A 27,687-nucleotide genomic window follows, 5' to 3' on the forward strand; every position below is an offset into this window, starting at 1 on the left:
CTCATCAGGAAAGAGGGAAGGAGAGGGGAAGACGAAAGGAAGTGGGTTTTAAGGGAGAGGGTAAGGAGTCATTCCAATCCCGGGAGCGGAAAGACTTACCTTAGGGGGAAAAAAGGACAGGTATACACTCGCACACACGCACATATCCATCCACACATACAGACACAAGCAGACATATTTAAAGACACAGAGTTTGGGCAGAGATGTCAGTCGAGGCAGATGTGTAGAGGCAAAGAAGTTGTTGAAAGACAGGTGAGGTATGAGTGGCGGCAACTTGAAATTAGCGGAGATTGAGGCCTGGCGGATAACGAGAAGAGAGGATTTCCTGAAGGGCAAGTTCCCATCTCCGGAGTTCAGATAGGTTGGTGTTGGTGGGAAGTATCCAGATAACCCGGACGGTGTAACACTGTGTCAAAATGTGCTGGCTGTGCACCAAGGCATGTTTAGCCACAGGGTGATCCTCATTACCAACAAACACTGTCTGCCTGTGTCCATTCATGCGAATGGACAGTTTGTTGCTGGTCATTCCCACATAGAACACGTCACAGTGTAGGCAGGTCAGTTGGTAAATCACGTGGGTGCTTTCACACGTGGCTCTGCCTCTGACCGTGTACACCTTCCGGGTTACAGGACTGGAGTAGGTGGTGGTGGGAGGGTGCATGGGACAGGTTTTGCATCGGGGGCGGTTACAAGGATAGGAGCCAGAGGTTAGGGAAGGTGGTGTGGGGATTTCATAGGGATGAACTAACAGGTTACGAAGGTTAGGTGGACGGCGGAAAGACACTCTTGGCGGAGTGGGGAGGATTTCATGAAGGATGGATCTCATTTCAGGGCAGGATTTGAGGAAGTCGTATCCCTGCTGGAGAGCCACATTCAGAGTCTGGTCCAGTCCCAGAAAGTATCCTGTCACAAGTGGGACACTTTTGTGGTTCTTCTGTGGGGGATTCTGGGTTTGAGGGGACGAGGAAGTGGCTCTGGTTATTTGCTTCTGTACCAGGTCGGGAGGGTAGTTGCGGGATGCGAAAGCTGTTTTCAGGTTGTTGGTGTAATGATTCAGGGATTCCGGACTGGAGCAGATTCGTTTGCCACGAAGACCTAGGCTGTAGGGAAGGGACCGTTTGATGTGGAAGGGGTGGCAGCTGTCATAATGGAGGTACTGTTGCTTGTTGGTGGGTTTGATGTGGACGGACGTGTGAAGTTGGCCATTGGACAGGTGGAGGTCAACGTCAAGGAAAGTGGCATGGGATTTGGAGTAGGACCAGGTGAAACTGATGGAACCAAAGGAGTTGAGGTTGGAGAGGAAATTCTGGAGTTCTTCTTCACTGTGAGTCCAGATCATGAAGATGTCATCAATAAATCTGTACCAAACTTTGGGTTGGCAGACTTGGGTAACCAAGAAGGCTTCCTCTAAGCGACCCATGAATAGGTTGGCGTACGAGGGGGCCATCCTGGTGCCCATGGCTGTTCCCTTTAATTGTTGGTATGTCTGGCCCTCAAAAGTGAAGAAGTTGTGGGTCAGGATGAAGCTGGCTAAGGTGATGAGGAAAGAGGTTTTAGGTAGGGTGGCAGGTGATCGGCGTGAAAGGAAATGCTCCATCGCAGCGAGGCCCTGGACGTGCGGAATATTTGTATATAAGGACGTGGCATCAATGGTTACAAGGATGGTTTCCGGGGGTAACAGATTGGGTAAGGATTCCAGGCGTTCAAGGAAGTGGTTGGTGTCCTTGATGAAGGATGGGAGACTGCATGTAATGGGTTGAAGGTGTTGATCTACGTAGGCAGAGATACGTTCTGTGGGGGCTTGGTAACCAGCTACAATGGGGCGGCCGGGATGATTGGGTTTGTGGATTTTAGGAAGAAGGTAGAAGGTAGGGGTGCGGGGTGTCGGTGGGGTCAGGAGGTTGATGGAGTCAGGTGAAAGGTTTTGCAGGGGGCCTAAGGTTCTGAGGATTCCTTGAAGCTCCGCCTGGACATCGGGAATGGGGTTACCTTGGCAAACTTTGTATGTGGTGTTGTCTGAAAGCTGACGCAGTCCCTCAGCCACATACTCCCGACGATCAAGTACCACGGTCGTGGAACCCTTGTCCGCCAGAAGAATGACGATGGATCGGTCAGCCTTCAGATCACGGATAGCCTGGGCTTCAGCAGTGGTGATGTTGGGTGTAGGATTAAGGATTTTTAAGAAGGATTGAGATGCAAGGCTGGAAGTCAGAAATTCCTGGAAGGTTTGGAGAGGGTGATTTTGAGGAAGAGGAGGTGGGTCCCGCTGTGACGGAGGACGGAACTGTTCCAGGCAGGGTTCAATTTGGATGGTGTCTTGAGGAGTCGGATCATTAGGAGTAGGATTAGGATCATTTTTCTTCGTGGCAAAGTGATACTTCCAGCAGAGAGTACGAGTGTAGGACAGTAAATCTTTGACGAGGGCTGTTTGGTTGAATCTGGGAGTGGGGCTGAAGGTGAGGCCTTTGGATAGGACAGAGGTTTTGGATTGGGAGAGAGGTTTGGAGGAAAGGTTAACTACTGAATTAGGGTGTTGTGGTTCCAGATTGTGTTGATTGGAATTTTGAGGTTTTGGAGGGAGTGGAGCTGGAAGTGGGAGATTGAGTAGATGGGAGAGACTGGGTTTGTGTGCAATGAGAGGAGGTTGAGGTTTGCTGGAAAGGTTGTGAAGGGTGAGTGAGTTGCCTTTCCAGAGGTGGGAAACCAGGAGATTGGATAGTTTTTTGAGGTGGAGGGTGGCATGCTGTTCTAATTTACGGTTGGCCTGTAGGAGGATGCTCTGAACAGCCGGTGTGGATGTGGGAGAGGAAAGATTAAGGACTTTTATTAAGGATAGGAGTTGACGGGTGTGTTCATTGGCTGAGTTGATGTGTAGGTGAAGGATTAGGTGGGTGAGGGCAATGGATTGTTCAGTTTGGAACTGGTATAGGGACTGATGGAAGGAAGGGTTGCAGCCAGAGATGGGAACTTTGAGTGTGAGGCCTTTGGATAGTATGTTTTCCCAGTTACAGGGATGGTATAGATGGTGGATGTGGTAGTAATGTGCACAGGGCAAGTCTTGCAGTGAGGACGGTCGCAGGTGTGGGAGCCATAGGGTGGGAAAATGGGAGCAAAGGAGCATAGAGCCTGACGACAGAACTGTGTAGATTGGGAGGGCAATGAAAAGCTGTTCTAGTTGTGGTGGTCAAAATCTCAAATAGAATGGACCTCATTTCAGGGCGTGGTTTTTGGAAGTCACAGCCTTGTCAAAGCAGCTGATTAATGCATTCAACACCAGAATAACACAGTGACAAGTGGGGTACTCCTAAGTTGTTTTTTAGAGTGATCAGCATTACCAGGATTGGATGTTATGGCCTGGAAAATCTGCTTTTGAATTAGACTGCTGGGGTAATGGTGGTGTATAGCTGTAAAGAGTCTGTATCTGAACAAATATGTTTGCCTCCAATACCAAAGCTGTGTCAAAATGTATGTCCTGTCTTTTAGTTAGTAGGTTTAATGTGGACAGAAATGTTTAGATGGCCTTCAGTAAGGATGAGATCAATATCAAGGAAAGTGGCATGTGATCTGGAATAGGATCATGTGAAATTTCATTGGAAGAAAGCATTTTGAGATCCCAGGAATTTTAACAGGCCATATGGCAATGATGTCATCACTGTATCTAAACCATACCAGAGACAGAAGGCTTATTGATCACAGGAAAGGCCCCCCTCCAATTGATCCATGAAAGGGTTAGCACAGGAAGGAGTCACCCAGGTCCCATGGCTGTAAACCTGATCTGTTTGTCTGTCTGCCCCTCAAAGTTAAAATAGTTGTTGGTTACTATAAAGCTGGTTAAAGTGAGCAGGAAGGACGTCATAGGTTTGGAATCAGGTGGGCACTGACTGAGGAATTTTAAGCAGCAGACAGACCATGTCCATGGGGGATGCTGGTATAGAGGGAGGTGGTATCAATAGTGACAAGCAAGGTGTGTGGTGGGAGTGGGACAGTCATAGATAACAGATGATCTAGGAAATGGATGGTGTTTTTAATATAGAAGAGAAGTCTTTGTAGTATGGGTTGCAGATGTTGATCAACTAAGGCAGATATACATTTGGTGGGTGCTATGAAGCTAGCAACTATGGGACAAGAAGGATGATTGGGTTTGTGGATCTTGGGAAGAAGGTAAAATGTGGGTGTGCATGGTTTGGGTGGAGTATGAAGTTCTATGGATTGAGGTGTTAGGGGGCCTCAGGTTTTAAGGAGTGACTGCATGTAAGTTTGAATCACAGGTTCTTGATAGCAGATGCTGCATGCAGAGGTGTCAGACAGCTGGTGTAGATCTTTATTTACATACTCCTGTTGGTCAAGTGCCACAGTGGCAGATCCCTTGTCTGCTGGGAGGATAACGATGGAGTCATCAGATTTTTGTGAATAAAGAGCTTGGATTTCTGTAGAGGACATGATAGAGTCATGTTTTAGGGTGTGAAGCAGTGCTGGATGTGAGGACTTATTACAAGGCTTGTAAGGGAAGCTTTCGAGGTAATGGTGGTGGATCAAGTTGGTATCATGGTCATAACTGTTCAAGGCAGGGTTCAATGTCATGTTTGCTTTTGGAAAGACTTTGACATTGGGTTAAAAAGTGATATTTCCAGTGACATAACATTTGAAGGAAAGCAGCTTGATTAAATGTAGGTTTAGAGCTGAAAGTGAGACCCTTGGATAATACAGATAATTTATGAGGGGAGAGCGCTTCAGATAAGAGATTGAGAATGCTATATTGTTGTGACTGGTTTTTGTGATTATGAGCTGTTATTGGCCTGTGAGGCAGTGGTGAAGGCTTGGGGATGTTACGGATGTTGGGGATTCTTGGTTTCTCCAGGAGGAGTAGTGGTTGATGGTGTGGTCGTTTAGGGAGCTCCAGAGGGACAGGAAAGAAAATGCAATTGTTGAAGTAGTTTAGGAAAAGGTGGGAGGCTGGTGCACAGTAGAGTAGGATTACATCCAGAAATAAGGACTTTCAATGTTAGGCCTTTTGGAGTAACACCAAGGGAAAAGCAGCTTTCAAGAAACATAATGTGGGACCTTAATTTTGATAGTGCAAAAGCATGTTTTCAGAAAGAATGAATATAGTATGTGATGCGATTCATTATGGCAAGAGAAGAGGATCAGGAGTGTCAGAGATGGTGAGAGTGGCAAGAAAGAGAAGCAGAGGGAGGAAAAAGATAGAAAAATAGGATAAAAGCAAGGAAAAAGATCAGAAAACTCAAAATTCATACAAAAATTGTGAGAACAGTCAAGGGTTAAGAGGAGATAATGAGTGGGGAAGAATTTCTCACCAGAAAAGTGGCCTTTATGATATGAAAAAATGATTGGAAAAGAAACAAAATCAATAGCAAAAGTTGTGGAAAGAGCAAAATTTAAAAAACTGAGCAAACACAAAGTGGAAGTCTTAGGAGAAAATGTAAACCACCAGGTTGGCAAATAAAGTAATGTAGGAGATGGCAGTAATCTGACCAGAGCAGTTAGGTAAAAACCAAATGCACAAAAACGTCAAAGAATTACATATAAACAAGGTAAGTGGAGGGTGGGAAACAAAATAGCTGTCACTTTTGCAACAAATTGGCTAAAGAATCGGAAGAATGGACCCATATCCATGCACAGAAATCAGTACTAGTAAAGATGTAGGCAAGGTGTCAGTTAATTTAGGTGGTACAGGGATGGGGGGGGGGGGGGGGGGGACAAGGCTTACTAGCACACAAGGCATAAAGGAGATGACAGTTTGCTCCTTCTTATGCTAACCTTTTCATGGGTTGCTTGGAGGGGGCTTTCTTGTGATCCATAAGCCTTCAGCCACTGGTTTGATTTAGATACATTTATGACACCATTGCCACATGAACTCTTGTTGAGGCTGACCTTATAATTATTGGAATCCTTATACAGGTATACATTCTCCCAACTATATTTCACATGGTCCTTGTCTGAATTCCTTGCCACTTCCCATAATGTTGATCTCATCCTCATCGAAGGCCAGATACACACTTCTGTTCACTTTAAACCTACTATCAAACAAAAGTACTGAGATTTTGACAGCTGACATCCTTCTCACATCAAACGTTCTCTTCCTCGTAGGATTGGTGTTCGAGGCAAATGCATTTGTTCAGATGCAGATTCTTTACAGCAATACACCACCATTATCGCCTCAACCTTCACTGGATATAATTATCACATTAGCCTAGCTCACAAGCAGATTTCCTACAACATCCAATCCTGTTACATACAAATCTTCTAAAAAAACAACTTAGGAATATACCACTTGTCACTCAGTATTATCTTGGTCTTGAATGTATTAATCAGCTACTTTAACACCGGCATGACTTCCTAAAAAGCCCTAAAATGCCCTGGAATGAGATCCATTCTGTCTGAAATTTTGCCCACCACACCTAGAATAACTTTTCATTTCAATCCCAATCTCCACAATATCCTTGTCCGACCTATGCTCCTTCTGCACCATTCTCCTTACACTATGACTCCTACCCCTGTGACGATCACCACTGCTTGACTTGCCCTATGCATCCCCCTACCACCACCTACACCTGCCCTGTAACTGGAGAAACATATACTATCAAAGGGAGAGCAACCTGCAAAACAACACAGCATATATCGGCTGTTATGTAAACACTCTTCGACCTTTTGCATCAGCAGGATTACCACCACGTTATCAGTTAGGACGAATGGCCATAGACAGAAAGTGTATACTGGCAACACAGAATATTATGTTGCAGAGCATGCACTACAACACAGCAATCATGATTTTGTTGCCTGTTTCACCATATATGCCATCTGGATTCTTCCCTCAGACACCGGTTTCTCAGAACTCTGCAGGTGGCAACTGGCACTACAACATGTCCTTCGTTCTTGCCAACCACCTGCCCTTAATTTGCATTACTTTCTTTGGTCTCAGCATTTCTTCACAATAACTATTCCTTTCTTCATTTCATTTTAATTTTCTACATCTTTCATTTTCTGACCAGGCTATTTTTCGCCTTCCCTTCCCACCATTATGACATACAAGGTACTTAGCTTTTCACTCTCATTAAATCATGCATGATGTTTTAGCATTATTCTCTGTCTTTTATACTATCCCAACTTCCACCTGTAAGCTCTCAGGTTTCCATATCTCGCCCAGTGCCATCCCAACAATCAGTCTTTCCTTCTCATCCTGTCCGGGTAGTCTCCTTTGACCCAGGGGTTCTGGTTAGTCCTTTTTCTTCAACTCTCTTCCTGCCTGATGAAGCTGCCACTGACTCTGAGAAGTTGTATATGTAATACCTTTTATATGTGTGTTCCCCTGCCACCACTTTGTGGGTAGATTTTTGACCTATCTAATTACATTACACTTTCAAAACTGACTATTTACATGACATTACCAGGAATGTAAAGTTCTATCAAAAGACGAGTTTTACAGAATACTCACAATTTTATTATGTGTCTATCCTGTGTGCTGACTTTATTACACAAGGTGGGGCAGATAAAAATAGCCCGTGTAAGAACAAAGAAAATGCAGTGTAATTACAGAAACGAAGGTCTGAAACGGAATTACCATTTATTTACAATGAAAAATACAGTGAAAAATATATTTCTAGAAGATACTGAAACTGATCCCATGCAACATTAATACTCAGCTGTGCACATCCGAGCATATTCAGTTACACCCAACGTAAACTTTGGATATCGATGGTGGCAACTTCATGAGTGATGCTGGCTTCCATTTCTTGTATTGGGTGTGGATTTTTTTCATAGACCTTTCTCTTCAAGTGTCCCCACAGGAAAAAATTACATTGATAGATCTGGTGAACGTGATGTTTGGTTTGTGAGGCACTCAACCGTGCAGTCATCAGTGCCTCTACATAGTCACAATTTTTTCACACTCCAATTTTTTATGCAGTCCAGTTTAGCCACTATCATGACGGATGATGATGATTATGATGATGATGATGATGATGATGATGATGATGATGAAGAAATGATGAGGACAACACAAACACCCAGTCCCCGGGCATAGAAAATCCCCAACCCGGTCGGGAGTCGAAACCGAGACCCCGTGATCCAGAGGCAGCAACCCTAGCCACAAGACCAGGAGCTGTGGACCTGGTGAATGTGGTGGCCATAAATGTTTTCCAATAGCATGTTCCTTAGTGAAGACATCTTAGACTTGTTCCAGGGGTACCTCAGACATGTAGTATGTTGCCTCATCTTACTGAAAGAAGCAGAATTTTTTTAACATTCAGTGGATTAGGCACGAAATGTATCAATAATTTCAATACATGCAACCATGTTGAGGGTAGTGTAAAAAAGTTTCTGTTACAATGCATCAAATGTTGGAGGTTTTCATCATGGAATGGTTGCTGACACACAATGTTAGGGTTGTACATTGCCCAGTACCTTGCATTCTGTGAATTCACATGACTGAAAACATGAAAACATGCTTCATCACTCATGATTTAATGGAAAGGGTCTAACAAACCATCATTGATGTTATTCAACAGCCATGTGCAGTAATCTATATGTTTTTGACTGCCATCCTCCTGCAGCTGCTGCACAACCATCACACAATATGGCTTCAAATTGAACTTTTCAATATCCACTGGCAACTCCTCCTACTTATATGTAATTGGGCTAATTTGCATGTAGACTACTTTGGGCTCTGAATAATTCTTCAGCAGACCATGCTTGTGTCTGTATATGTGCGGATGGATGTGTGTGTGTGGGCGCGCGCGAGAGAGAGAGAGTGTATACCTGTCCTTTATTCCCCGTAAGGTAAGTCTTTCCGCTCCCGGGATTGGAATGACTCCTTACCCTCTCCCTTAAAACCCACATCCTTTCGTCTTTCCCTCTCCTTCCCTTTTTCCTGATGAAGCAACCTTGAGTTGCGAAAGCTTGAAATTTGTGTGTGTGTTTGTGTGTTTTTTATTGTGTCTATCAGCATACCATCGCTTTCTTGTTTGGTAAGTTAACAGCATCTTTGACAAAGATTCTGTAACTTACCAAACGAAAGCGTTGGTACGTTGATAGAAATTTCAAGCTTTCGCAACCCATGGTTGCTTCATCAGGAAAGAGGGAAGGAGAGGGAAAGACGAAAGGATGTGGGTTTTAAGGGAGAGGGTAAGGAGTCATTCCAATCCCGGGAGCGGAAAGACTTACCTTATGGGGAAAAAAGGACAGGTATACACTCACGCGCATGTGCGTGCAACCGCACACACATATCCATTCGCACATATACAGACACAGGCAGACATATGTAAATGCAAAGAGGTTGGGCAGAGATGTCAGTCGAGACGGAAGTACAGAGGCAAAGATGTTGTTGAATAACTGGTGAGGTACGAGCAGCGGCAACTTGAAATTAGCAGAGGTTGAGGCCTGGTGGGTAACGGGAAGAGAGAATATATTGAAGGGCAAGTTCCCATCTCCGGAGTTCTGATAGGTTGGTGTCAGTGGAAGGTATCCAGATAACCCGGACGGTGTAACACTGTGCCAAGATGTGCTGGCCGTGCACCAAGGCATGTTTAGCCACAGTGTGATCCTCATTACCAACAAACACTGTCTGCCTGTGTCCATTCATGTGAATGGACAGTTTTTTGCTGGTCATTCCCACATAGAAGGCTTCACAGTGTAGGCATGTCAGTTGGTAAATCACTGACAGTATGTTTTTTATTGTGTCTATCAGCACACCATCGCTTTCTTGTTTGGTGTGTGTGTGTGTGTGTGTGTGTGTGTGTGTGTGTGTGTGTGTGTGTGTATTTTCACCATAGCACAGCTCACACACACAATCACTGTCTCTGGTCGCTGAGGCTGGACTGCATATAGCAACTGTGCCTAATGGGACAGCAATCCGTGTATGGTGGAGGTGGCTGGGGCAGTGAGGCCAATGGATACCATCCACCACCCCTACCCTGCTACCCCTCCCCCTCCTGTCCTCAGCCTCCTCAGTGTTTGTGTGAATGTGCGGGTGTTTTCCACTTTGGAAGAAAGCCTTCGGTCGAAAGCTCAAAGCAGTTTTTCTGTTGTGCCTGTCTATAACTCAACATCTCCTCTGTATGATGAATAGCAATCTATTTTCATAATCATTGTAATCAGTTTTATGGGCAACTTTTCTTTCCACATTTCACCTGAGTGACTCAGCAGACAAACTGTACAAAGAATGTACACTTTATTGAAACTGAAATAAGATGGCAGGTTCTAATGGTACACAAAATTTTGTTCATACTGATTAAGTTTCAGAAAAATTCTATTGATTTCAAATAAATACTAACTACAAAGTCAAATAATTCTAGAAAGAAATAGAAACTGATAGAATAAATCCACTCAATTAATGAATCATATGAGATAAAACTAAAATTACAATCAGTAATGTGTAACAGCTTCTTTAAGTTGTCACATATGTCTCACAGGAGTACTATGACCACTGTATAAATACTGAGAATTCTTTTTACCCCTTATTTGGCTGCTAATGTGGACTGTTTCTATTAGCAGCCAAATAAGTAGTGAGGAGATATTCTGATCTAACACCTTTTTTTTTTTCAGTTTTATCATAACCGTACTGGAATACAGCACTAATATATACAGTCTCTATCTGTTCTGTACTGAACAACAAAATGACAAATGGTATTAATTTCAATGCAGTTTCTTAACCTATTAAATGTTTCTTCTAGACAAATAATACTACCTGTCTGTACAAGTTGTATAGTTTTATGTAGTAAATTCAATATCTGAAATAGGCATGCAACATATGTACATTATATAAGGTTTACACAGATGTAATATATTCCTCTCCACATGGCAAACTTCCCCTCTTTCTAATTGGCACCATCTGGTTAGTGAAAACAAAATATTTAAATATGTTATAACAATCCATAACCAACCCCATAACAAGCACACTAATGCCAGTAATGTTTCAGACAATATTACCAGCACGTTTAGACAATGCACGGCTGCGCTGTCGCCCGAGTTCACCCTCTAGAGATAAAAACAATAAAAAGTAAAACAAAACAGAAACAGAAATATCAACCAAATAAAGTTTGAGAAGAAATTATAAGAAGTACTGAGATTTGATTAGATTAACTAAAACAATCAAATTATTAATCAAAAACACAACTGGTTTTCTGATGTTTCACCTGATCATAAACTTAAAGAGAACTAAATGGATGAAAGTTACTTTGATGCAATCAAAGCGTAAAAATTCTAAATTTGAAAAAAACACAGAAAATATAAAATATAAAAACTAAGATGGCCCATAGGGATATAACACAACAAAGTCATCAACCAAGGATAACACATTCAATCCCTTTCATAACAGGTTAGCTCCCACAATATTTTAGAAGCCCTCATGCATAAATAGTAAAAATTACACTGAAAGGACTTCCCCAGATATACAAAACTTCCATAAATATATCATACATCTAGTAATATCTAATAATCTAGTCCACAGTAACTGCAAGATAGTCAGATCATTCTTATGAGAGTGAAACAAGTGCTTTGATATGTAAATGTTGGAATCAACATAGAAACTACAAATGGCACAGGACTGATATGAAACAAACAAATAGCTGGGCAATTTCGAAACAAAATACGGAAAAATTATTGTCAGTTTGAGTTGATTCATAGATGGCACATAAAACAACCTGATACAAGATACACAACACTTAAAGTTGTTATCTACAACTTTAGGCCACTTCATAACTTACAGATTGACTTTGTAACATGAAATCTAGCTCATACTACTTATACATAAATGTGAATATCATTCTTCCAGACTGTTTCTATTTTCAGACAAGTAAAATATTTTACAATGAATGAAGAACTACACTAAAAAATTAAAGAAAGAAAAGCAGTAAATTTTAACTCCCCCTGTCTGTGAAGCAGTTGCATACCTTCAGAACCTGGGTTATGAGACATCTGCCCGTCCTTTTCAACTTTCTGCATCAATCCCCCTTCCCTAACTGAGCAACGAACTTACAGTATCCATAACTATCAAGAAAACAGACAATGGAGACTAGTTTCTAAGAACACAATCTAGAAAGAAATTGCACCAATAATGAGAACAATCCGGAATAAACACATCTTATCCACCAAACAACTAATCAAAACATCAGAAACAGAATCATCTGGAGAGAAATACAGGAATTACAGAATAATAAGTGCAACTTAAAATAGATTACAGAAATCAAGGACAATGATATATATATATATATATATAAAATAGAGGGAAACGTTCCAAGTGGGAAAAATATATCTAAAAACAAAGATGATGAGACTTACCAAACAAAAGCGCTGGCAGGTCGATAGACACACAAACAAACACAAACATACACACAAAATTCAAGCTTTTGCAACCAACGGTTGCTTCATCAGGAAAGAGGGAAGGAGAGGGAAAGACGAAAGGATGTGGGTTTTAAGGGAGAGGGCAAGGAGTCATTTCAATCCCAGGAGCGGAAAGACTTACCTTAGGGGGAAAAAAGGACAGGTATACACTCGCACACACACACATATCCATCCGCACATACACAGACACAAGCAGACATTTGTAAAGGCAAAGAGTTTGGGCAGAGATGTCAGTTGAGGCAGAAGTAAAGAGGCAAAGATGTTGTTGAAATACAGGTCAGGTATGAGCGGCGGCAACTTGAAATTAGCGGAGGTTGAGGCCTGGCGGATAACGAGAAGAGAGGATATACTGAAGGGCAAGTTACCATCTCCGGAGTTCTGACAGATTGGTGTTAGTGGGAAGTATCCAGATAACCCGGACGATGTAACACTGTGCCAAGATGTACTGGCCGTGCACCAAGGCATGTTTAGTCACAGGGTGATCCTCATTACCAACAAACACTGTCTGCCTGTGTCCATACATGTGAATGGACAGTTTGTTGCTGGTCATTCCCACATAGAAAGCTTCACAGTGTAGGCAGGTCAGTTGGTAAAATGACATGGGTGCTTTCACACGTGGCTCTGCCTATGATCGTGTACACCTTCCGGGTTACTGGACTGGAGTAGGTGGTGGTGGGAGGGTGCATGGGACAGGTTTTACACTGGGGGCAGTTACAAGGATAGGAACCAGAGGGTAGGGAAGGTGGTTTGCGGATTTCATAGGGATGAACCAAGAGGTTACGAAGGTTAGGTGGACGGTGGAAAGACACTCTTGGTGGAGTGGGGAGGATTTCATGAAGGATGGATCTCATTTCAGGGCAGGATTTGAGGAAGTCGTATCCCTGCTGGATAGCCACATTCAGAGTCTGATCCAGTCCCAGAAAGTATCCTGTCACAAGTGGGGCACTTTTGGGGTTCTTCTGTGGGAGGTTCTGGGTTTGAGGGGATGAGGAAGTGGCTCTGGTTATTTGCTTCTGTACCAGGTCGTGAGGGTAGCTGCAGGATGCGAAAGCTGTTTTCAGGTTGTTGGTGTAATGGTTCAGGGATTCTGGACTGGAGTAGATTCGTTTGCCACGAAGACCTAGGCTGTAGGGAAGGGACCGTTTGATGTGGAATGGGTGGCAGCTGTCATAATGGAGGTACTGTTACTTGTTGGTGGGTCTGATGTGTGCGGATGCGTGAAGCTGGCCATTGGACGGGTGGAGGTCAACGCCAAGGAAAGTGGCATGGGATTTGGAGTAGGACCAGGTGAATCTGATGGAACCAAAGGAGTTGAGGTTGGAGAGGAAATTCTGGAGTTCTTCTTCACTGTGAGTCTAGATCATGAAGATGTCATCAATAAATCTGTAGCAAAGTTTGGGTTGGCAGGCCTGGGTAACCAAGAAGGCTTCCTCTAAGCGACCCATGAATAGGTTGGCGTACGAGAGGGCCATCCTAGTACCCATGGCTGTTCCCTTTAATTGTTGGTATGTCTGGCCTTCAAAAGTGAAGAAGTTGTTGGTCAGGATGAAGCTGGCTAAGGTAATGAGGAAAGAGGTTTTAGGTAGGGTGACAGGTGATCGACGTGAAAGGAAGTGCTCCATCGCAGCGAGGCCCTGGACATGCGGAATATTTGTGTATAAGGAAGTGGCATCAATGGTTACAAGGATGGTTTCCAGGGGTAACAGACTGGGTGTGGCTGAGGGACTGCGTCAGCTTTCAGACAACACGACATACAAAGTTTGACAAGGTAATCCCATTCCTGGTGTCCAGGCAGAGCTTCAAGGAATCCTCAGAACCTTAGGCCCCCTACAAAACCTTTCACCTGACTCCATCAACCTCCTGACCCCACCGACACCCCGCACCCCTACCTTCTACCTTCTTCCTAAAATTCACAAACCCAATCATCCTGGCCGCCCCATTGTAGCTGGTTACCAAGCCCCCACAGAACGTATCTCTGCCTACGTAGATCAACACCTTCAACCCATTACATGCAGTCTCCCATACTTCATCAAAGACACCAACCACTTTCTCGAACGCCTGGAATCCTTACCCAGTCTGTTACCCTGGAAACCATCCTTGTAACCATTGATGCCACTTCCTTATACACAAATATTCCGCACGTCCAAGGCCTCGCTGCGATGGAGCACTTTCTTTCACGCCGATCACCTGCCACCCTACCTAAAACCTCTTTCCTCATTACCTTAGCCAGCTTCATCCTGACCCACAACTTCTTCACTTTTGAAGGCCAGACATACCAACAATTAAAGGGAACAGCCATGGGTACTAGGATGGCCCCCTCATACACCAACCTATTCATTGGTCGCTTAGAGGAAGCCTTCTTGGTTACCCAGGCCTGCCAACCCAAACTTTGGTACCGATTTATTGATGACATCTTCATGATCTGGACTCACAGTGAAGAAGAACTCCAGAATTTCCTCTCCAACCTCAACTCCTTTGGTTCCATCAGATTCACCTGGTCCTACTCCAAATCCCATGCCACTTTCCTTGACGTTGACCTTCACCCGTCCAATGGCCAGCTTCACGCATCGGTACACATCAGACCCACCAACAAGTAACAGTACCTCCATTATGACAGCTGCCACCCATTCCACATCAAACGGTCCCTTCCCTACAGCCTAGGTCTTCGTGGCAAACGAATCTGCTCCAGTCCAGAATCCCTGAACCATTACACCAACAACCTGAAAACAGCTTTCGCATCCCGCAACTACCCTTCCGACCTGGTACAGAAGCAAATAACCAAAGCCACTTCCTCATCTCCTCAAACCCAGAACCTCCCACAGAAGATCCCCACTTGTGACAGGGTACTTTCCGGGACTGGATCAGACTCTGAATGTGGCTCTCCAGCAGGGATACGACTTCCTCAAATCCTGCCCTGAAATGAGATCCATCCTTCATGAAATCCTCCCCACTCCACCAAGAGTGTCTTTCCGCCCTCCACCTAACCTTCGTAACCTCTTGGTTCATCCCTATGAAATCCCCAAACCACCTTCCCTACCCTCTGGCTCCTACCCTTGAAACCGCCCCCGGTGTAAAACCTGTCCCATGCACCCTCCCACCACCACCTACGCCAGTCCTGTAACCCGGAAGGTGTACACGATCAAAGGCAGAGCCACGTGTGAAAGCACCCACGTGATTTACCAACTGACCTGCCTACACTGTGAAGCTTTCTATGTGGGAATGACCAGCAACAAACTGTCCATTCGCATGAATGGACACAGGCAGACAGTGTTTGTTGGTAATGAGGATCACCCTGTGGCTAAACATGCCTTGGTGCACGGCCAGCACATCTTGGCACAGTGTTACACCGTTCGGGTTATCTGGATACTCCCCACTAACACCAACCTGTCAGAACTCCGGAGATGGGAACTTGCCCTTCAGTATATCCTCTCTTCTCGTTATCCGCCAGGCCTCAACCTCCACTAATTTCAATTTGCCGCCGCTCATACCTCACTTGTCTTTCAACAACATCTTTGCCTCTGTACTTCCACCTCGACTGACATCTCTGCCCAAACTCTTTGCCTTTACAAATGTCTGCTTGTGTCTGTGTACGTGCGGATGGATATGTGTGTGTGTGTGCGCGAGTGTATACGCCTTTTTTCCCCCTAAGGTAAGTCTTTCCCCTCCCGGGATTGGAATGACTCCTTACCCTCTCCCTTAAAACCCACATCCTTTCGTCTTTCCCTCTCCTTCCCTCTTTCCTGATGAGGCAACAGTTTGTTGCGAAAGCTTGAATTTCATGTGTATGTTTGTGTTTGTTTGCGTGTCTATCGACCTGCCAGCACTTTCGTTCGGTAAGTCACATCATCTGTATATATAAGAGAACCAGCTGAGAGAGAGACAAACCAGTGGCCAAACCACACACAACAATAAACAGATGAAAGAAAGTGTGATTTCACATGAAGACACAAAGTTGAAATGTGGGAGAATGAAAGAGTACTGCAGTAACAGAGAACTGATAATTTCTTACTTAGTCAAAAAAGACAACTTAGAGGAAGGAAAAGGAAGAAATTCAGTAGTGACAGTAACGAGAGTGATGCACCAATTCATTCCTTAGTAAAGGAAGTTACAAGAACAAACATCTGAAGGATAATGGAATGAAATTCTAGAATGTGAAATTTTGAATAGCTGATTATTTCCACACTATTGATGGTTCAGACTTTACACCCAACTGGACTCATTTAATTAATAAGGCTGTAGACACTCATTACGCTGCTATTATTCTTATTTCTCTTTTGCATATTTAGTTTGCTATAAAATTATATGCAATTAATTGGCATATCGGTTTTAATAAGTGCTCTCCACTTCTTGAAGCTTCTGTTACAAGTTAACACTGTATCACAGTCAGAGCAAAAGAGACTGGACTTAATTTCATTTTCAGGAGGATCAGTAGCTTGGAATTTGGACCAAGATAGTACCTGCACCGTCCACTGTAAAATCATTGTCAGTTTGTTGTTCAAGATTGTTGCCATGTGCTAATATAAGTGTCACAACTAATTAATTAAACATAATTGATGCATTTTTCATCAATGTCATGTCACTCAAACCAAATGTTAATCAGCATACAACATTTCTGAAAATATTATCATGGTACAAATATCAAAACAAACTTCCATTGCCCAATTTACTTTCAGCACATTAATGATTTTCCAGTGGTTTGTAGTTGACACTATAAGCTTCATCCTCAATATCAGATCCCCCCCCCCAAGGGCAAGTTTTACATACAGTCAAATGTTTCAGAGCTGAGCATCTGCAGTTGTCTCTCCAAACTCCTTCCCAAGCTGACCCACTCAAACAATCTATATTTGATGCGGTGTTGGATTTTATTGTTGAAAATCTCAAATTACAAACAATTGTTTAGTTCTTATCAGGTGGAACTGAAGAGATGAGAACTCAACTCTCACAAAACAGTATTCTATATTGCTGGTTGTCATTCATGACTTATGAACAATTGTAGCCTAGTTTGGATGAATCACAGGGAGAAGAAATGATCCTTTTCTTCTTTGAAAGCACAAACAGAATCTATCTCTTTTCTATCAATGAACTACTATTGCACTGTGGAGCACTAAAGGAGGAAGAACCTGGTGCAGAGGTGCAACATTTATCTTCCATCTGGGTAACAGAAAATTGAGCTCGCTGCCAATCCTAACATACCACATGCTCCCCAAAGCTAAACAACAGAAATGTCACCACTTGGTAAAGTACAATAACAGAGAAAATCTTAGCTTAGGAATACCACTTAATGAAAGTTAAATAGTAATTTTCAGTAATTTGCCCAAACATATGATTGGCATTCACTGATGTCTGATCATGTTCACTTAGACTAATCACTAATATGATATTATCTTGATCTCTTGTTATATTTTCACTCTATTTCTTCTACTGATAAATTTGCTGTCATGTTCTGTCTTATGCTGTGTTAGTCTTCATGTACTGTTTACCCATATGATGACAAAGTAATGGTATCTCTGTGGCAATTGACATTCATTCCAATGTGGTAAAAAAGAGAACACTCAATACAAAATACGATGATGATTAATCTGTGTAGAAGGAAGAGATTAATACAGCTACAATGCTATGTACAAGTTTCATGCTCACAAAAGCAGTCATTTAGTGCTGCAGAATAAACTAAATTCTAACTATATGTATTGTGCATGGTTCACTGTGGTATTTCATGAGAGGAGATAAAAAATCAGTACCTACTGCTACCTCATGTAGCAAGAATAGACAACTACGATGAAAGCAAGCATTTGTGATATTTACACCAAAATGGTATCAGGTAATTAATGGTTCACATTACATGCGTGATGGGACTGCGGCGATGACAGGCACACAGACTGCCGTGGAGTTGTCAGGTTGGGCATCCACGGAGGGCCAATGCTTGACTGCCTTCGGCTCGAACGACGCCTTACAACTGTCCCATACGGTGGAGGAGAAAACACTGGGAAACTATCATCAAGGGAAGGTGCACGGGGAAGTAGTTCCGATGTCGGGGGAGACCCAAATGACATACGCTGGGGCTCAAGATAACCATCGAGTGAAACAGTCATTATTGCAGAACTGGGGGTTGGTGCCTGCAGAAGGGAGCCTGCACGAGGTGTGAGAGGTGGCAGTTCATCATCCACAGGTGTGTGGAAACCCTGTGGAGACTCTGGAGAGCTCATTCTCGAGGAACGAGCCAGTGGGGCGGCTGTGTCAGAAATGAATGTCATGTTAATGCTCAGCACACAATAACTCTTCCTTTTTGAATATCATTTTATTTTAACACCATTTTATTTTCAAATACCCCCTCTTTCTTAACTATAATTCACATTTCAAGGTGAACCAAACTTAGATTGATAGCTAAAACATTATGTGATGTATATAAATTTACACTGACTTTGAGGACTCCAAGGTTCATGTTCTTAACATAAAATGGTGCACCAATATCTGATTGGATACTTATAATCACACCAATGAGAGAGTGACCACCGGCATGGAGTACAACTACTAGGCAGCTGCTCTGACAAGGCTTGTCTGAAACAGCCTTCTACTTCAGCTTATTTTAAGTGCAGAATTTAATATGCAGCTATCTGATGCTGCAGTATAACATTTCCTGATGCTCTCTCCTACAGCTGAATCAGAATAACAAATCGATTGACAGCTGTCTGTTCGCATGACACTACCATAACAGCAATTAACCAGAGAATGAGCTTCTTTCACTGTAGTCATATGTTATAGTATCTCAAGAATCAGTTACTACTGTCAGTTGCAGATGACACTTGCAGCCAGTAACATAACAGTTGCAGTTCTCGTTTCAGTTGTTTGCTACTGTCTCTGTACACAGTGTTTATTTATTTATGTGACAGAACTTATGGAACTAGTTGTGATAGCGCACAGTAACGATGCGGTTATTACCACCAAACTGTGCATAGTAACAGGGATCATGTCAAAATATCCAGAATAAAAACACACAACTTTCACTGTTGCAGGAATCAAATCATCAACATAGTCCCCTCCATGCCTGTGAGTCACTTACTTTGATTGAGGGATACATATTGTTGCATCCCAATAGTAATTTTCACAGGGTATGAAATAATCCACAATTGTCTCTAATGTAAATTACAAAGGAAGTTTGACAATCTAAATTGGAAACTTCAGACCAAATGTTATTGGCGTGTTACACTGGACATAACAGTTGTGCAGTAAATACAACCTCACTTTATACAGCTGAAATGAACTCATTATCTTTTTTTTCCTCCCTTTTTATCCAGTAAAATAGAAATCTGACACCCCACTTGCACCTATAAGTGATCTGAATCATTGCTGATTCTGAATTAGGCACAAGGATCTCCATAATTACTAAATATGCAGCTATAGAACTAGAAACCACCAACTCCACCAAACATGCAGCTACAGAACTAGAAACCACCACAAAATGATCCAGTTGCCCAGTAGTAATGGCTGAGCTGTGAAAGATGTACCACACATTTATTTACATGAACAGTCTATTACATGTCAAGAATGGGACTACGTTTGCATTTGTTTGGTTCACCTTGGTATATTAAACAGAACAGTGTTCAGTACCAAAATATGGAAAAATTTCTTCACAAAGAGGAATGCTGATTTAAGATCATACTTATTTGGAGATATGGCTTGTTACATAAATTACAGTATTAAAAAACTTCAGTATGTCTTAACAGGAAAACCACTAACTTGTTATAATAAATTCTATTATATTCGAACAATGAAATGAATAAACTATCAACTTGGTCTACAGCTGAAATGTGGAGCAGTCGTTAGGCACACAAACAAATCAGAAAACAATGCTAAGCTTTCAGGCAATTTCATCACTAACTAATACAAGACGACACAGTTACATGGCTACAATGTCCTCAACAAATACATTGTACCTGTGCTTCAATGGTAAAATGTAGTTGGCTGGTGTAGAGAGAGAGAGAGAGAGAGAGAGAGAGAGAGAGAGAGAGTTCTGTATTAGGTAGCTTTGAATGAGGACGTTACCTGAAAGCTTAGGAATATTTTCAGTCTTGTTTAAGGGTCTGTAGACCACCTTATATCCATCAATAATATGATAAGGTATTACCTTTATTCCTTCCATTATTTATATTGCACCTTGGAATTCTTGTTATCAGATTTATGTTGGCTATGGCCAATTTTTTGTCACAATACATTTGCATGTAGCATTTAATGGAAACCAACTTCAAAGCAAGGGTAAAAACCTTGACACTCACAAATAAAAAGCTAATGCTAAACTGAAAAGCAGGTTTGTCAAAAGTTTTATTGCTTTGGCTTTCAGCTCAAGAATATATCACATTCAACCATGGTAGGACTGGAGGACTGGTGCGCACAATAATGGTGTGAGCATTAGCACAGCAGTATGCACCACTGAATGTGCCAAAAAAGCCTGCCTTGAAGGTAAAATGTGGGATATAGACAAAATGTTACCATTATGTGGAATCTGTTCGTTCATTCAAAGTATTTTGAATTCCAAAACATCTGCTGTCAACATGTTACTAAAGAATATTGTATAAAAGAAATGGAGAATAGATTTGAAATGATTTTGATCAAAGTATACAGAGAAATATGATGTCATAATATATCATCCAAACAACTGATTCCGAGGAGCTCTTGCACTCAAATACATACAAATTTGCGAATTATTTAATAGTAGTAGTAGTAGTAGTAGTAGTAGTAGTAGCAGCAGCAGCAGCAGCACACTATGCACCATACTGGATGTTTAAGTCTTAGTTTAAATTTTTAATACCACTATCCTCATTACAATAGTTCATTTACCCATCCATTTTGTACCATGCTGCTGGAATAGTTCACATATATACAGCCTGGCAAAGTCATCAGAAATGTAATACACCATTTTCACAATTATCAGTCAAAATCTAATAGTTGGTGCATTTACAATGAACTGACATATTATAGAAACAAAACATTTCAATCCCAATTCGTCAAACAGAAGTCAGTGAAGCACTTGCCACTGTATCTCTCATGAGAGACAATGTAATGAAATATTTTCCAATCCATTAAAAAGAAAATACATGAGCATACAAAATGTCAAATTTCAAGCTTCTCACTAACCAGGAGAAAGAGACAGTCTTTACTACCTATAAATAAGTTTATATTTTAAAATAAATAATTTTTTAAGCACAACAGACTGAACAGTTTTTAAACATACAACCAACAGTTATATTGTCTACACTGTCATTACAATGAGTGCCTCCAACAGCAGATATTTGGTGTAACACAAAATCAATTCTCTCTTTTTTTATTTATTTATTCTAAAATGAATACACTCACCTGCAAAATGGTTTGTTGGTTCCTTTAGTGCTCCTTGAACTTTTTGCTGAGTTGCTTTGATTCTCTCCATCTTCCGTTTTATTTTCTCAAGTATCTGATGTTCCTGTTCTTGTTGTTCACGGATCCTTTTCTGTCTGAGTTCTTCTATTAATTCTGCTCCTCTGTGTATTAAACAGTTGCTATTCTAGAGCACATCAATTTACTTTCCTCAAAATTCACATACACAAATAATTTCAAGAGTGGACTGTAAAACAATACACAACTTTTTGCTACATTACATTTGAAGTTAGTAAGTCAGGAGCTGGCAGCAGGGTAACACCAATATGACACAACACGTGATGTGATGTAGGGAATTTACCACATCAACAAAAGCAGGACAACACAATGAGCAAAGATGGCTCATGTGACAGTTGATTAAGAGCAATGAATGTAGTTCATATCCGTGAGAAAAACTATAGCAACATTGCCACGCAGTGTATATTCATCGGTAAAGAAAATTGTGGCTGTGGTAATGAAACATATTACAGATAATAAGTAAGCATTAAGAAGGCAGCTGTTGATTATCACAAGATGCATCTACAAAAACTGTCAGATAAATTACATTCCATGTAACAATGCCTCCATTTTGACAGCTGGCATCTCTTCCAGATTAAACAGTCCATTCCCTACTGCGTAGATATCCTTGGCAAATACATCACTCCACCACCAAATCCCTCAACATCTCTACCAAAAATCTTTCCCAGACTTTCGTTTCCTTGAACTAACTCACAGATATCATTTACAAATAAATCTCCCAGGCAGTTCCCTCCTCTAAATTTCTGACTAATACAGCTACCACTTCCAAAAAGTCAAGTTGGTTGGTTGATTTTGGGGAGGGGAGCAAACAGTGAGGTCGTCGGTCCCATCAGATTAGGGAAAGATGTGGAATGAAATTGGCCATGCTTTTTCAAAGGAACCATGCCGGCATTTGCCTGATCAGATTTAACGAAATCACAGAAAAACTAAAAAACGAAAGGATGGCTGGATGCAGGTTTGAAGCATTGACCTCCCAAATGTGAGTCCAGTGTGCTAACCACTGACCCACATTGCTTGATCCAAAAACTCAGGTATAACCCCTTTGTCATACAGTGCCAGCCAATTTTTGAATGTGCGTATGCGTTATTCAGCAATGTCTGTGACTTTCTCAAGTTGAGCCCTGAAATAAGAAAATCTCACCATGATATACTCCCCACACTGTCACCTTCCATCACTCCCCTAACTTCTGTAACATCCTAGTCACACGATATGACATTCTCAAGCCTTTATACCTACAACAATGTTCCTAATTCTGAAATTGTCCCTATTAATCTGTACCCTGTGCAACCATTCACTACCACCTCCTCTAGTTCCACCGCTGGTAATTCCTATATTACAAAATACAGAGAAACATGCATATTGTTAATAAATTAACCCACAACCACTGCACAGTGTTTTATATAGGAATGACTGCCAGTTAACTGGCTGAGTACATGAATAGGCAGATTGACATCTGTGAAATAGGCCTATGTTGTGAGCACCTGTATGACAACTCTCCTTCAAAACAAGAATGATTTGTACATTTTCCAAAACACTTTGAGCAGTATGACAGACTACTACTAGAAGAGGAGTACATTACTCCACACACTCTATGAAAAATTTTGTAAGTATTTCATCATGTCACATAACCTTTCCTCTGTTGAGCAATCTCAGTTGATTCTCTATCCCATGAGCACTTATCTTGATATCTGTCTTTTGGTTTTATTGTGAGAACTGGAAGGATTAATTACAGCAAAATTTTCCACAGTGAAAGAATTTCAAAAAACAGAATTTAGTATTTTGGCCTTCTCTCTGTCTTCCTGCATTTTAGTGCCAGTATTTTCACTGAGTGACTGGATAGTACTACCTACATTAATAACTTGAGTCTTCCAGTTTACAGCTCATAAGTTGAAATCTCCACCTAATGCTATGACATGATCATAAAATTTACATGCAATCTTCCTGAAGTTTTCTCAGAAATGATCCACCACCATGGCTAGCAATAAACATGCAAGAGCAATCGCCATTGCCTACAGAAACAAGTATATAAATGTCACATATAATTAGCTCTTGGGTTTTCATTTATACTATGAACTTAGCTGTGGAAAGATTGAAGTCTACTATTTTTTCACCAGGAATGACTTTCACATTGTAAGTCATAAAAACATTTAGTGTTGTGGTATCTGCATGGTGACAAGCATGTGTGTATAGATACCCTGCATCAATCAAATAACATGATCAGTTGCCTTTCCTCATTTTTGTTCATGTGTTACTAGCAAATTTCATTAACAAGACCCAGGATTAAAACAATCATACAGTGAATGAATGATCTGTGTGTCTGGCTCACATCTTGCTTTACAGTTATCTTAACTGCACACATAATAAATTCATCAAATCATCATTTTTTATTTTGTTGTTGTTGCTGTTGTTGGCCTCACAATACACCAACAAACTGATAAGGTCATTTATTGCTTCAGTCAAGTTATTGTTGTCAATTTTGCACCACTTGTCTTTTGAGCAATAATGCTTCAATATGTTTTCTCTTTTTGTTGTTGTTTTTTGTTTATTTATGCTGTGGCTTTTTTTTTTTTTTTTTAATTTTCTTGGCAGCCATTCCTTCGCTTGATAGTCTGTGAGGAAGTAAGCAAACATTTATAGGTAGGTCTAGTACAGCAAGTGAGCTATTGATTTTTCTCCATCATTCGGCCAATGTCACTACAGTGCCTGATGTGTGCCAGGAACAGAACTGCACAATAATCATGTGTGAAATTAAATGTTTAAATAACTTTTCACATATTGGCACGATCCAATCATTAGTTTCTTCAAAAATCCACCTTTTACAATTTCAGTTGATTATAAAAACATGTTGTAGAAGTTTCCATGAAGCCACCTCTTCTACTTTTTTTCCCAAAATCTCAAAAGTGCTTAATTGAGTTTCCTACCTTTGGAATTAAGTGCAGTTTATCACAAAAACGTATGGCAGAATTTTTCATGAAGCTATCTCCTTTAATTTTTGAATTATTAATTAAAAACCACGTTTTGTGCCAAAAACTAAATAAAAAAAGATTATATTAACTTAGTACATAAGATACAAAACCAAGCTAAAATGATAGTACTGTAATTTATACAAGAAATACTGAAACTGTACCAACTTTCACTATGGTAGTATAATCCAATACAAGTACAGAACTTGGAAAGAGGCAGTTCAGAGGCCACTACCTACCCTCGGTTCCATTTGAAAAATTCTTGAAAAAAAATTAGCATGCTTAGAATTTTATACAAAATAAACAGAGTATAGATTTACCTAGACTTAAATTGGGATCATTGCATGCTTCAACAAACAACAATACAAGCAATATTGTAGTCAAATAGGGTACTGGATGGTTGCTGCTGGCCATGCTGGGAGCAAATTTAGAGTAACTGTTTCCTTCACTGTCCACACTTGGAGTGATTTTGGCCGTGTCCATGTCCACTAGCATCACATGGCAGTAATGACGACTGACAAGATTTTTTTTTCCCCCGCCCTGATCAAATGGTATATTGTGTATATTTTGTGATATTATGTAAAACGAATTTTCGTGGATTAATAATTTAACTGGGAAACTTGTGTTTTGTTTTCAATTATCTGTTTCATGTGCTTCTAGCTATAGTATGGAAAACCAAGTTGTAATGTCTGAGATTAGTTTCCACTTTTAAGGCAAGCCATTAACTTTACATAATTAGGAATACAGAATAGAAATTGTCTCTGAACTGTGTGCGATAGGGCAAGCTTTAATGATTTTTGAAACTAATACTTGGGTGTGTGAACTTTTGTCTTAATATACTGATCATTTAAACAACAGAAGACTTTTATTTATTAACATGGTTTCTGATTTCTCTGAATTATTCTTAGAGAGTGTGGACTGAGAACTAGGAACAGTACAGTCTACATCACTTTGTGGAAGTTCACACAAATAGTTTTCAGGCCCTTGTAAAAGCCTGTGGTATCCAAAAATCACACAAAACTACCAAACATTACAAAATATAAAACTGAACAATATTTTTACCTGCCGCCCTAAAAGTAATTCATTCCAATATTTCTCTTTCTTTCCCTATTTCAAGAATTGTGTTACTGAATACTCTTTCTCCTGCCTAACGTGTTCTCACTGTACCTCCCATTTCTTAATTTCGACTTGCTTCTGTGATTTCAAATTGGATTCTAACTGTGACAAGCCATAGAAATCAAGGCACAATAGTCACAGTCTGCAGATACCAACATCAACAGTTGTCTGCAACAATCCACTGGGGATATTGCGAAAGAACACAGCTACAGCCTCTTCTACCACTTATACTATGATGACACAGTAACAACAGAATGGAATATCATGTAACTAGGGCCTCCCGTCGGGCAGACCATTCACCGGGTGCAAGTCTTTCGATTTGACACCACTTCGGCGACTTGCGCATCAATGGGGATGAAATGATAGTATGATACACACAATTTCCAAAGCTGAATTTCTAGTAGTCCGTGAGACAGAATTTTCATTGAAAGTTGGTTATATATCTGAAGATCAAACGAGTTTCAAGTGCAGGAGTGCTACAAAACAAGCATTTAAAATTTATACATACAATACTGTAAATGTTCATAAATATTTGTATGTTACATACAACTATAGAGTGCTAAAGAGATAAACAGAAAAGAGGCCCTGCTGTGGTAAGGAATACCACTGGGATGACCATGTAACACCTAAGAGGAGCAGATATGTGGTTGGTTTTTAGTTCATTGAAAAACACTTTAGTCATGATTGTACTATCAGCAGCATTGTTGTTGTAATCATGAACATGTTAAAAATAAAGTGATCAAATGTTGTGAAAGTATAAATTATGGAAATTGCACTTCATGGAATTTATTGTTTCTCATTAGAATTTGTGTGAAACCTGATCAAACCACTGTGATTGCATTCTGGATAAACATCCCAACATCTACACAGGTCGCTTAATCTTGAGAAATGTGCAAAGAAGTGATTATATTTTTTTGTATACATTTAATACTGCAAAATAACAACAACAACAACAATAATAATAATAATAATAATACCATTAGCAATACAGTTTTCAGAAGAAGTCAAAAATGTTTTTGCAGGAACCAGAATGAGGTTTCCACCCAAAATACATATATTTGTTATTAAATTATAAGACAACTCTCTCAAATTACTTTGAAATCAACAAAATAATCTGTCACAAAGTCAGCTTAATAGACTTTTGTAGTTTTTAAAGAAGCTGTGAACTAAAAACATAATATCCTTGGGCTCCTACATTTCCCTGTAGTATGGTACATTAGGTAATATGAAGTACTTAACAGTTAAGCACCTCAACAAAAAACTTTTTCACACAGGGTAGTCCAAAAGTAAACCGTCTGGAGTTTCTTTACAATCTAGTGTTGGAAATAAGCATCTATTCCTATAAGATGCAGCTGGAGTAGCAGTTGTAAATTTCAGTATAGCATTATTGAAAAGGACATTTCATTTACAACACCTAAAATACATTTTAAATGAACTTGAAGTGATTGAACAAGGAGATATTAAAACACAAGTGAAACAAGGCATGTTCTTTATCAACATCTTGTGTATCATTTATAGGAGAAGCATTTAGATCAGATTCCACTTTAAATACTTCTCTAATTTACTAACCTGGAAGCAAGGACTGTCATTGCCTTTGTTTCATTGACAAGATGAACAAAATAATAGCTACAAAATATCCGTCTCATCAAGATAAGAAATCCAAAGCAAACACCATCCCACGCAATGCCAATGTCTTCTTTTGGCACATGACATTCTGGAGCATCTGAAAATAAATAAGACAGCTTTGTTTCTCATTGTTAACGTTACTTTTATCCCCATTACAGCTTATAGCAAGAACCATAACCTCTACTAAAACTGTCTTCATTTT

General features: G+C 40.8%; 1 protein-coding gene across 1 annotated transcript in view; it reads right to left on the reverse strand.

Annotated features, from left to right (window-relative positions):
• LOC126485089 (piezo-type mechanosensitive ion channel component) overlaps positions 1 to 27,687 on the reverse strand; it is a 699,946-nt gene that overhangs the window by 272,503 nt on the left and 399,756 nt on the right. The window contains exons 26-28 of the mRNA XM_050108694.1: positions 27,429 to 27,582; positions 21,706 to 21,866; positions 10,945 to 10,992 (exon numbers count right to left, since the gene is read on the reverse strand). Of these exons, the coding sequence (XP_049964651.1) occupies positions 10,945 to 10,992; positions 21,706 to 21,866; positions 27,429 to 27,582 (363 nt within the window). The remainder of the gene's footprint in view (positions 1 to 10,944; positions 10,993 to 21,705; positions 21,867 to 27,428; positions 27,583 to 27,687) is intronic.

This window comes from Schistocerca serialis, chromosome 6 (genome assembly GCF_023864345.2).
Source record: "Schistocerca serialis cubense isolate TAMUIC-IGC-003099 chromosome 6, iqSchSeri2.2, whole genome shotgun sequence".
Lineage (NCBI taxonomy): Eukaryota > Metazoa > Arthropoda > Insecta > Orthoptera > Acrididae > Schistocerca > Schistocerca serialis.